At 32.1% G+C, this 12,719-nt stretch overlaps 1 protein-coding gene across 2 annotated transcripts in view; it reads left to right on the top strand.

The window, feature by feature from the left end:
• NALCN (sodium leak channel, non-selective) overlaps window positions 1-12,719 on the top strand; it is a 476,168-nt gene that overhangs the window by 289,825 nt on the left and 173,624 nt on the right. For both annotated transcript variants that reach the window (XM_031958631.1, XM_003765762.2), the window contains exon 14: window positions 12,277-12,414. In XM_031958631.1, the coding sequence (XP_031814491.1) occupies window positions 12,277-12,414 (138 nt within the window). The remainder of the gene's footprint in view (window positions 1-12,276; window positions 12,415-12,719) is intronic.

Raw genomic sequence — 12,719 nt, 5'->3', positions numbered from 1 at the left:
TCTTGATGCCATTTTCATCCTCGTTGAAGACATCTGAAAACATTATTGAAAGCATCATGCTAAAAAGCATGGGCAAAAAGTACATAGCCTTGTACAAAAATTACAAAATGCTGTCTTTTATCCAGAACTTGTGTGAGCATGAAGCTGTCATGAAACTGATGTACAGTTATGATGAACTTCTCCAGACAACTAAATTTTGACACAGTTTTCCACAAGTTTTCACAATTCACAGTAATAAATACTTAAAAACAGAATTATTAGAATAGGATCCATAAACCAAAATATTGCCAAAGACTCATTATCTGTGGTAATTCACATGATATGGAGATGTTATAATTTGTGTTGGTAGAATTTCAGATGTTCAGTATCAAAGTAAAATATATCATCTGGTTAATGTTTCTGCCTTTACCTACTTAAAAATAGGTATCCAATAAATCTTTTTTTTTTAAAAGTAAACTCTTTTGGGGCAATGGCTGCATCATGTTTGAATTTATATTCCAGCTCTTGGTGCAGTGTTTAACACATAGTTGGCATTTAATACAAGTTTGTTGATAGATCAATTAAAGAGTTGCATTTCTCATTCTCCCAAGTAGTAATTTAAGTATTAATATTGGTCCTGTGCAATTGAGGTACAGAAAAGGAGGAAATGTTTTTGTAATTCTTAGTTAAAATAAAGGGATAGTGTTGGGCATGCTTTGTTAACCAATGTGCATCCAAAAATGGATGAATAGCTCACTAATATACTAAGTACTTTGACACCAAGCTTTTCTTAAAAGGACAAGTGAACTTAGCTAGTCAATGCTCTCCATACAAATTAGAACTCTTATGTTTCCCAGAAGCTATTTTTCTATGCTTAATCATGTAAAAATAGCTAGAATATTAAGTTAAGTGAGCTTTAGAGAAATGAATCATCGTATACAAATGATGTCATATACACATACACACATATATTCTTTTAATTGCAGACATTTAAGAAATGAGGGGAGGTGAGAAAGAGAGAGACAGACAGACAGAGAGAGACAGACAGACAGACAGACAGAGAAACAGAGAGAGAAAGAGAGAGGAACAGAAACAGAGAGACAGAAAGAAGGAGCAGACGAAAGCATAGAGCTAGAGCATAATTATGATAATTGACACAGAAGGAGGTGTCACTTTTGCACTTCAGTGAATACCATCAAGCTAGGCCTTCATTCTATTTTTGGACTGTCTAGTTGTAAGACACAGCAGGCACACACTGAATTAAAGGTGAGCTATTCTGTAAGTTGTCAAGTAGATTGCTTTCTTTGCTTCCTTCTTACTTTGTTTCTTCTTTCTTTCTTTTAAGAAAAGGCCATTGTAGACAAAGATTCTCCAACCCTGCAAAAGACAAAGTAATTATCTGTCAATAGTTGTGATATTTACCATGTTTTTGAATACTGAGTGCTGAGAGGAATTTGGTCCTGCATGTTCATTGATTGATTGATTGATTGATTTTAAATCAAGAGTCAATATGATGGTATTATTGATACAGGATTGAATCTAGAATCAGGAAGACTAGTTTCAAATTCCACTTCACTGATTAGTTGTGTCATCCTGAGCATTTCAATTCACTTCTCTCAGCCTCAGTTTCCTCATCTGTAATATGAGGATGATAATAATATTTCATCCTTGCCCTGTGGTGAAGACTGAATAGTTTTAATACATATAAGCCACTACATGTATATCAATAATTAATATTCTCCAAATTAGATATAATAGCCAAACACTTTTTTTTTCTTTTCTTTGTGTTTTCTTTGCAGTATTGGAGGCATGGTTAGTTAGAGGGTTCAAAAAGAGCAGTAATAGAACAAAGAATTCAGTGTAAATTCATTGAGTGGAGAGATTATTTTACTTCTACATCCCTAGGGCCTTGCACATTGTAGGAATTTTATAAATCTTTGCAACTTTATTCATTCAAATCTTAACCATTGCTCAAGTCCAAGTCATTTACTTTTCAAAACCCTAATGAACTATTCAATGCCTCCTTTCTTCCTGCACCCTCCAACAATCCTATAGTATTTATTGTCTGTAACAGAATTATAACATACACAAAATAGGCTCCTACATATGCTCTATGCAAAGCATGTAGACACTTTACAAATGTGAGTATGTGTGTACAATCACTCTGGGGAATCCTTGGAAAACATTTCCTTTAGGTCATCACAAAAACTTGCCTCTTTAAAGCATAAAAACACTAAGGATAAAGAAAGATTAAAGGTTTCTTTGAAATGTTAATGATTTTCACCTGCCTGTAATCTTAGAATTCCCATCTTTCCAGTTCTAAATCTGGGCCTATGAAGCACCTACCTGAGAATTTACAGATCTCTAAGTTAAAATAAGTGTGCTTGGTTCTGTACTTCTTCCTCCAAGAAACTCAGGCAAAACATACCTACCAAAAGTATTGTTTATTAATATGAAAATGATAGATTACTTGAGTTAAAAAATCATTGTTCCTCTCTGTCCATATTTAATAAAACTTGATTAACATTTTTGCCAAAATTCAAAAGACCAAAATCTTACTAAGTAATTAATATGTTATTTTTTAACTTTTCTTTTTTAAAGATATTTAACTTCTTAGTTAAAAAAACTGAATAAATGCTGTCATGATTTCTTTAAAGTCTTTCAATTCTTATGTTAGTTCTGGAATCTGTCTTATATGTAGGTGGAATATTAATCCTTTACTTTCCAAAGAAGAAAATACATGATTTCCTACTCCAAAAATGAATGCTACATTATTTTAAAATTATCAATAAGTTTAGTGTCATTAGCAGAGCCTCTTCCTCCCATGACTTTAGAATTTTTCTGAAAAGACTGCTTGAGGTGGGTAGCAAATTTTAGTTTTATGTATTACAGCTAACATTCTAAGTGAAATTTGAAACTGAATATATTTCCAAGGATTATTTTAATGAAATTAGGAACCCCATGAATCTGATAATTCAGTGAGTATTGAGCAAGAGATAGAGGTATTAAAGATGGAGTGAAGAAGACCAGTGTTTAGCTCTTAACTCTGGCACTTCCTAATTGTCTAATCATTGTCCAGTCACTTAAAACTGCCTCATCTATAATAATACCTCTAGAAACTATCTCAAATAAAATGACATATTTAAAATACTTTGCAGATTTTAAAATACTATATAAATGCTAGTTATCACCAAGTCATTGATATTTAAGAACTTGACAAAATATGATTTAAATATCAATTTTAAGAATATAACATAATGATGAATTATTTATCAATTTTTCAAAAAGAGAATTCTTGAGTAGTGCCATTTGATTTTTTTTTGTTTTATTCACGGAAATTCATGGAATTTTAGTGTTGAATGGAATGTTAAACATAATCTAGTCCAATTCTTTCATGTTACCATTTATTTGTTACTTAAACAGAGATATCTTGTCTAAGGTCACACAGTGACTGAGTGGTATCACATTCAAATCTGAGACTTCTATACACAAACTCATTCCACTACCCACCAGTAATTATCAGCAAACACATGCATCCCAATGGTAATATAAAGCTTTAATATTGAATAAATTTTAGATCTCTTTCTTAATGTGAATTTCAGGTAACTGAGTTATACAAAACTTAGATTGTCTTCATGGATCCCAATGAAGCTCTGCAAACAGTCAAATATAATCCTTGTGTTCTTGCCCAAATCACTTATCTCACAAGAACAGGTTATTTTGCCCCAAATTTCCTGTTCATAAGCATTCCCCGAATACATAATAGCTGTTAAATTCATGAAAGGCACCACAGGATGAGAAAACAAATTGTGGCAATTGGTGCCAAAGTGTACTGAAGTGTAACACTTGAGTATCTGGTATCACAAATACCCAGAATAAATTAGTCCTCTCTTAATTGTCAACTTGTATTCTATTTCTTGAGAAACAAAAAAAAATATGTCAATTGAATTTCTTTTTTTGCCTTATTGGCTAGCATTATTGGTTGCCTCATCTTATATTATTGAATTGTTTGATGAATAGTTATTAATTTGTATCTTTATTTTGTATTTTTTTGTATCTTTATTTGTATCTTTAGTAAAGAAGATGCCACGACATATTTTCAAATGAATAACTAACTTCTTTGGAAGCTGTATTCTGTAGCTATAACTTTCATAAAACTCTAACCTGAAATGAGGAGGAAAAAAATTTTGAATGATAAATTCCAACATAAACATAAAGTCTTTCTCTTTTTAAAGGTTAGTTCTCCTTTACACTCTAGTAGTACAGGAGAAATAGAAATTATTGGTGTGGGTTTGAGTTCTGCCACTAATTGACTTGTGTAAGAGAGCAATTTATTTAACTTCTTGGAGACCTAGCTTCCTCATCTATAAGAAACAAGGAAAGAAAGAAGGGAGGAAAAATGAATGGAAGAAGGAAGGAAGGTGAGAATGGAAGGAGAACAAAGAAGGAAACACGTTATTAAAGATCTACTTTGTGACAAACATTTTGCTAAGTAGTATACTATCTGTTTGATACTCTCAACATCCCTAAGAGGTAGCTATTATTATTATTTCCACACAGTTATTAAGTGTCCACCTCAGATTCAAAATGAATTCTTCCTAACTCTAAGCTCAGTATTTTATCCACTGTGCCACCTGCCTGCCTGCTTAGCAGTTATAAAATGTTGGGGTAGTGATATATAGGGTCTAAGATTATAGTTGCAAGCATATTATCATAATATTATTTAGGTAGATTTTCTTCTTTTTTAATATTGAACTACAAATTTGAGATTTGAAAGAGAAACTTAGCAATTATGTAGTCCTAATCATACCATGAAGGAATTCCTACTATACCAAATATAATAGTTAACCATACAGTATGAGGGACCTCTACTAGCTAAGTGCTGGCAACAGAAGGACTAACAATATTGAGGATTCTCAGACCAGAGATGGTAAAGGGATCTGGTAACTTACTGATCAGAGAAGATTATAGGAGACCCATGTGCTAGTACTGAACACAGAACCAGATGAGGTTTGGCTAATCCATTGCCCATATCTACTTCTGAGCCATAGTTCAAGGGCAGAGAATAGTATTTTTAGTTAACAGAGAGCTAGATCCTCGAGAAAGAATATGACTTCTGATTCACAATTATGTAGAGACCCTGAATACAGTCTCAAAGCATCAAGGTTCCTTTTGGGTAATGAGCAGAATACAAAGAGAGAAATGATCACATCTTTCCCCAGCTTATATCATCTTGAAAACACTAAAAACTCCCAATACCTTAGGCCTACCTTGGAAAACCATAGTGCGAAAAAGTTTGAAGCTTGAGACCATACCTTCTACTGTCCTCCACAATCATGATTGGAACAGAACCAGACTTTATCATAAAATTCAAAGTCAAGAAATAAAGTGGGGCAATGAAAAAAAAAAGAATATGACCAGAAAAAATTACTGTGGTGACAGGGAAGATCAAGATACAAACTCAGAAAAATAAGAAGAAATCAAAACAGCCACAAAGCAAAGAATCAAAGAATAATGTGAATTTGTCAAAAACCCGATCAGAATTTCTGAAAGAGTCAAAAAAATTATTTTCAAAATAAATTAAGAGTTATGTGAAGGAAAAAATAGGTATGGAAATGTGAGCAAAGGAAGAATATTATGGTAAACAAAGCACAAAAATGCTGAAGAAAAGAAAATTCCAACTTCAAAAGAGCCAAATGGAAAAAGAGGTGCAAAAGCTCTTTAAAAATTTAAATTGGAAACAATTTTCAGATAAAGAAATTAAAGCCATTTGTAATCATATGAAAAAATGCTCTAAATCACATTGATTAGAGAAATACAAATTAAGAAAACTCTGAGGTATCAAGACATAGCTTTCAGATTGGCTAAAATGAGAGGAAAAGATAATGATAAATTTGGAGGGGATGTGTGAAAACTGATTGTTTTGTGGGTGCATTGTGAGTGGAGTTGTAAACTGATCTAACCATTCTGGAGAGCAATTTGGAACTATGCCCAAATGGCTATCAAATTATGCAGTATCTTTGATCCAGCAGTGTCTCTACTGGATCTGTATCTCAAAGAGATCATAAAAAATGTAAAAGGATTCACATGTAGCATCCTTTTTTGTGGTGGCAAGGAACTGGAAAGTTAATGAATATCTGGCAGTTGGGGAATGGCTAAATAAGTTATGCTATATGAATGTAATGGAATAGCATTGTTCTATGAGAAATGATCAGTAGGATGATTTTGGAGAGGCCTGGAATGGTCTGGAGAGGCTAACATGAACTGATGCTAAGTGAAGTGAGGAGAGCTAAGAGAACATTGTATACAGCAACAAGATTATATGATGATCAACTGTGGTGGACTTGACTCTTTTCAGCAATGAAATGATTAAGCTAATTCCAATAGACTTGTGATGGAGAGAGCCATCTTCATCCAAAGAGAGAACTGTGGATACAGATTGTGGATCACAACATAGTATTTTCAGCTTTGTTGTTGTTGTTGCTTATTTGCTTGTTTTTTTCCTCATTTTTCCCCTTTTGATCTGATTTTGTGTGTGTGTGTATGTGCAAAATAATAAATGTGGAAGCATTTTAGAAGGATTGTGCGTTTAACCTATATTGAATTACTTGTCTGAGGAAGGGGGAGAAGAGAGGGATGGAAAAAAATATGGAACACAGATTTTGCAAGGGTGAATGTTGAAAATTATCTTTGCATATATTTTAAAAACAAAAAACTATTAAAATAAAAAAGAATTGTACAAGTATAAGCAAATGGCTGCACAACAGAACAAGAAACAAAATTTAAAAAAAGAAAAAATAAACTAAAATGTTAAATAGTTCATTAAAAAAAACAATTGGCCTGGAAAATAAATCCAAGAAAAATAATGAAAGAATTATTGGACTACTTGAAATCCATGATCAAAGAAAGAACATAGACTTCAATTAAAGAAATCATCAAGAAAAACTGCTCTCAAACCCTAAAACCAAAGGGTAAAATAGAAAATTCAAGAATCCCCTGATCACAATCCAAAAGAAATCCCAAAATGAAAATTCCCAGAAATATTATAAGCAAATTCCAGAGTACCCAGGTCAAATAGAAAATACTTCAAGCATCCAGAAAGAACCCATGCAAATACCTTGGAGCCACAGTTAGGATCATCCAAAAATTCAGCAGCTACCATTTTAAAGGAGCAGAAAGCTTAGAGTATGATATTTCAAAAAGAAAAAAGAGCTGGATTGAGAATTAAAGATAACCTATTCAGATGTAAGGAAAAATAGTTATCTAATGAAATAAAGAATTTTCAAACATTCTTGATGAAGAGACCAGAATAAGAAAGATAAAGAAAAATCATAAAGGAAATCATAAGTGACACAGGAAGGCTATACTGCTTATAGGATGATAATGCATGTAACATCTAAGAATTTATCATTATTAGGACCATTACAAAGATCATAGAAGGCATGGAAGTGACTTGATTATTGATTATCTTGGAATAATATTAAAAATGCATAGGTAAGAAAGAGGGATGTTTTCAAAGGAGAGGAAAAGGAGAAAATTGAGTAAAATTATCTCATATAAAAGTTATATGAAAGTAAGAGTTTTTATGGTGGACAGGACAACGGTATAATTAGATCTCTCAATAATACAGAGACATTTGTTGATCTCTGTTAACAATAATGATGATAATATGATTAAAAAAGAGAAAATATAGATCTCCTTAATTTAAAAATGGTTTTTATGCTATTCATTTTCAAATAAAAACTGAATGAATGCATAGAGAAGTGGTAAGAATCCACTTAAAAAACTAAAACATAAGAGAAGTAAATGATTTAGTTGTAAAGACCTTAGGAAAGACAATCACAGAGCAAGAGCTGTTTGTCAGCAAGGCAATATAAATAAGAAAAGTTAAGTTTAACAAAGTGCAAGTTAAAGAAAATGTTCAGAGCATATTGGCGGATGAGGTAAATTGATGAAACGAATAGGAAGTTGGGGCAAGGTGGAAGGGAGAGGAAGCATAGTGTGGCTATGAAGTCAGGGGAAAATTTTTAGATAGGGTTGCTAACTTACTAAGATAAAATAATTTAGTCTAAAGATCATAGTAAAGTACCTAAAGGAGAGACATGAAAGATAATAATTGGCTTTAAAAGTCTTAATAAAATGCCCAGATGGAAGGTATAATCATCCATGAATTTTTTAAAAAATAGGTATAAAGTTGCAATCAGTATTGAGAGCAGTACCAATTTTGCAATAACTTGCAGCATAAATATGACAATTGTGCAGAATGTCACAAAAGACTTGATGCAGTTTAAGCCTGGAGGATAATAAGCATTTGTCAAGTGCCTACTATTTCCAGGCACAGTGCTTTATAAACACTCTTTCAGTCCTCACAAAAGACTTTTAAAGACTAAAACTTTGAGGACACCCTATATTTTTAATATAATCATATATTATTTACTATGAAAGTTCTAAGATGAATTATTCAAGGGATGTTTAATGAACTTGTAGAAAAGGAAACAATTACAAAGTATCAGTGTGTTTTTATTAAAAAGCAGGTCATAGTGATTTAGAGCATTTTTCATATGACTGTTGATATCTTTGATTTCCTTATCTGAAAACTGGCTGTTCACATCACTTGACCATTTATCATCTGGGGAATGGTTGTTATTTTTGTGAATTTGACTGAGTTTCCTACATATTTAGAAAATCTTTATTGAGAAACGTGCTATAAAGTTTTGTTTTGTTTTGTTTTCCCCCCTCAGATCCTTGTTTTCCTTTTTATTGTGGCTGCATTAGATTTGTTTGTGGAAGGTTTTTTTTTTTATTTCATTTAATAAAAAAATTATTTTATTTCCTATTTCTTCTATTTCTTGTTTGGTCATATATTCTTCCTTTTTTCCACACTCCCATAAATTACTTGTGATAGCACCTTTTCAGTCTAGATCATTTATCCATTTTGATCTTATTCTAGTAGACAATAGTGAATCTATGCCTAGTTTTTGCCAAATTGCTTTCTTGTTTTCAGCAATTTTTGCTGAAATGACTAATCCCTATCCTAAAAGCTTGGATTTGGGGGGTTATCAACCTTTAGATTACTATGGTCATTTCTTACTCTGTACTGTATATTTAATGTATTTCACTGATTTACTATTCTATTTCTCAGTCAGTACCAGACTATTTCAGTGATTCCTGATTTTTTTAATGCAATTTAAAATCTGTTACTGCTAACAAATTTCAGAAGCACTGCCCTCCTTCATATTAAAAAACAAAAAAGCAAAAAATTATTCACTTGATCTTCATTCTTTTCCCTTCCAGATGAATTTTTGTTATTATTTTTTCTAGCTCTACATACTAATTATTATAATGAAGCAAACCTTAAAAGCTTTGCCAACTATTTGAAATTCCTTATTTTTTAGCCTTATCAGGGCCTTGGATTTAGGCCATTTTTAAAAACACAAAATATGTTTGTTATTAAGATGTTTGGCATGGCTGTATCATTTAATAATTTTCTAATGTTTTTAAAAGCTATATATTTAAAATGTGTAGAAAAATTTGGCAGATGTGTACTATAAGAGCAAAAGTGTGTTATTAGTGTTGTCATATTAGCATTTAGATATGCAACTCTAATATGCTGTAAATAACATGTTGTGGTTCAGAAACAAAACATGAAAATCTACTAGGAATTTTAAATGGGTAGCTTGATCTGAAGAAAACAAGAGCTAAGACAGCTCACCACCCTCCTAAATTTTTTGCATTATTTAAACATTATTTACCTATAAGAAACTGGAAGAACTGTTTTAAGACCATAGATCTGCTCATGTTACTTTCATCCCATTCATCTCCAGAATACAATGCTGTTTTATGTGCATGACATTTTCTGCCATGCTACAGAAACTTCTACACCCCGGAAGCTCACCCCATCCTGAGACTACTTCTCATTTTTGAAGCATTCTCCATACTTCAGGACTCACCTGATTAATAAAGTTCTTCCTAAAAACTTATAATTTAAGGAGAAGATCTATGCTAAAAATATCATCTTCTCTCTCCAGGCTTGCACTGTTAAATCTCCATGCACCAACAGTAATACTTTCTTCCACCACACATACACACACACACACACACACACACACACACACGCAACTTATTATTTCCCTCCTTTGTGCTGTCTTCCCCCTTAAGCATGTAAATACCAATAATTGGAAATCTTTAAAGAAAAAAAATAAAAAAAATTTAAATAGACTGCAACTTCCTCAAGTCCAGAGACTGTCATTCTGCTTCTGTTGTACTTAGCACAGTACTTAACACAAGGTCTTTTTTGCACATAGCAAGTGCTTAATAAGTGCTTGTTGACTGATCTCCTTGATCGAAAACCTCAATGGCTGTTTAATACCTCCTAACTTAGCTTTCAAGGAACCAATCACGGGTTTTTATTGGAGTTAGCTCTCAGCAGTTCTACCGGCTATTAATTTTTCATCATATGATCATTTGTGCCTTGAAAGTTGGCTACAAGTCAGTGCTCAATTTATCACTGATTTTTTAGATTTAGGATGATTAAAATAAATTGTTAATAATGCAGATTAAACTTTAAAATAAATTACATAAATTTGGTTTTCAGAGAGCTGATACTTAATATTTACTAACAAACCTCTAAGGGAAGTTCCATTTTACTTTTCTAGACTTAATCCCTCATTGCTCTGTTTCAAAATTCTAGCCAAAAAAGATAAATTGCTATTCCCAAAACACATCCCATGGCCTCTCACCACCATTCCTTTGTTCACATAACATTATCTGAACAATTTCTATTAATGCTTCAGATATTTCCACGAAGCCTTCCTTCTTTTTTTCCCACCAAAACTTTCTTGCATTTCTTTGAACTAACACAGCTCTTTGTTTGGTATACATTAAACAGGTAGCACATATATGCATCAGTGAAAAAAATTAACATCAGTTTGCAGTTATTAAAAATAACTTTCCTTTCCTGGGCTAGAAAATGAACAAGGTTACAAACTGTCCAGTTCCCAGGTGTTTGTGTATTAGTTGGAGAGTTTGTATTTATTTTGAAAAAATACTTAGAAGTATGGAATTCTTAATTAATTCAAGTTAATTAAATCAAATTCAAAATTAATTCTTAAATAATTCAAGGAAACTGAGGATATGTTGTCAGTGTTTCTGAACATGTGTATTTGAGGGTAGATCCCTGGGAAAATTGAGGGTGTTTTTCAGACCTTCAGGTATAGATTTCTAAAGTATCTCCTTGGGAAAAAGCTCCATTTAAGTAACAAATAGTGGATGAGAATTTAATCAGCCATAATCATCTTGTCCAAGGGTACTATTTGATTCATTGCATTTTCATCCCCAGTGCCTAGGACTGTGTTTGAAATATTATGTTCCTTAATCAATTCTCTCTAATAGATTAATATATTAAATTCATTTATAATATATTATATTCATATATTATGTAATATTATATCATATTATATTATATGTTATATAATATATTAATAATAAAAGCAGTCCCTCTCTCCTGTGTTTAATCAGCATGATTAAGCTACGTTGGGTTTCTAACTGATCTCCATGAGGCAGTGGTCTACTTTCAAGAGTCTTATAGTTACCATACAAATAAAGAAAGAATGGGAACAAGGGGAACAACTGGACTTGGCACTTTGTGAGCAATTGAAAGCAACTGAAAGCATGTACTTTCATATTTTAGCTTGATTATTATTGCATATAATATTAGACTCCTTTATATGTTGATTCATTTTACTAAGCTTTTTTTGTTTTTTGTTTTTCCTTTTTTCTTCATTGTAAGGGATTACTCCCTGGAAAGGAGAAGAATTCTTTGGGAAATATAAATGACATTAAGGAATATATCATATCAATAAAATTATTTTTACATTTCTATTCTAAACTTAAAAATTATTTTCATTCATTACTTATCTGACCAACTAGATTCTAATTTCCATGAGTCAAGAACTATATATATGTACATACATACACACACACACACACACACACACACACATATATACATATATGTCTCATCTTAGGAATGCCTTGAGTAAATATTTATTGAATAATTGTATCAATGATTTTCTTATTTTCACCTTCCCGTACTATATGTTTAATTTTTTAATTATGATTCTTACAAGTTTATTCCTTGATGCTTTTTAACCATAAATATGCCTAGGTGATAGTCATTCATTTTGACTCTTCTTAACCTTACAACCTACATTTTGAAATTGTACCTACATAAACCAATTTTCAGCACCAATTCAGACCTAATGCTTGTATTTTAATGTTTCTTTTTTTTTCTCTTAGGCATTTATGTCAATGTTCCAGATTCTTACCCAGGAAGGATGGGTAGATGTCATGGACCAGACTCTCAATGCTGTAGGCCACATGTGGGCACCTGTGGTTGCCATCTACTTCATTCTTTATCATCTATTCGCTACTCTGGTAAGTTAGACATGGAACACTGAAATTTTTTATCACCATTGTTTTTAATTTTAGCTTGGGTTTTATAATGAGCATCATATTTAGTCTATTATAAAATTCTTCATGAGAGCCAAAAGATTAATTCTTTGATCTCCCACATGTCATGAACTAGCTTTCAAATTTCTAAAGGAAGTAGTTGTTCTTTACCAGGTATGGCTCCTTGCTAGAAGAACCAGATCCCTTTGCTCATCTGGTACTTTTTAACCATTGTAAGCATTCACAGTTCAGATAATCTAACAGTGAAACCAAGGCTTGTTGTTTATCAT

Source organism: Sarcophilus harrisii, chromosome 3, assembly GCF_902635505.1.
Source record: "Sarcophilus harrisii chromosome 3, mSarHar1.11, whole genome shotgun sequence".
NCBI lineage: Eukaryota > Metazoa > Chordata > Mammalia > Dasyuromorphia > Dasyuridae > Sarcophilus > Sarcophilus harrisii.
Note: the sequence above shows the minus strand (reverse complement) of the source record. Positions and strands in the feature narration are given on the sequence as shown.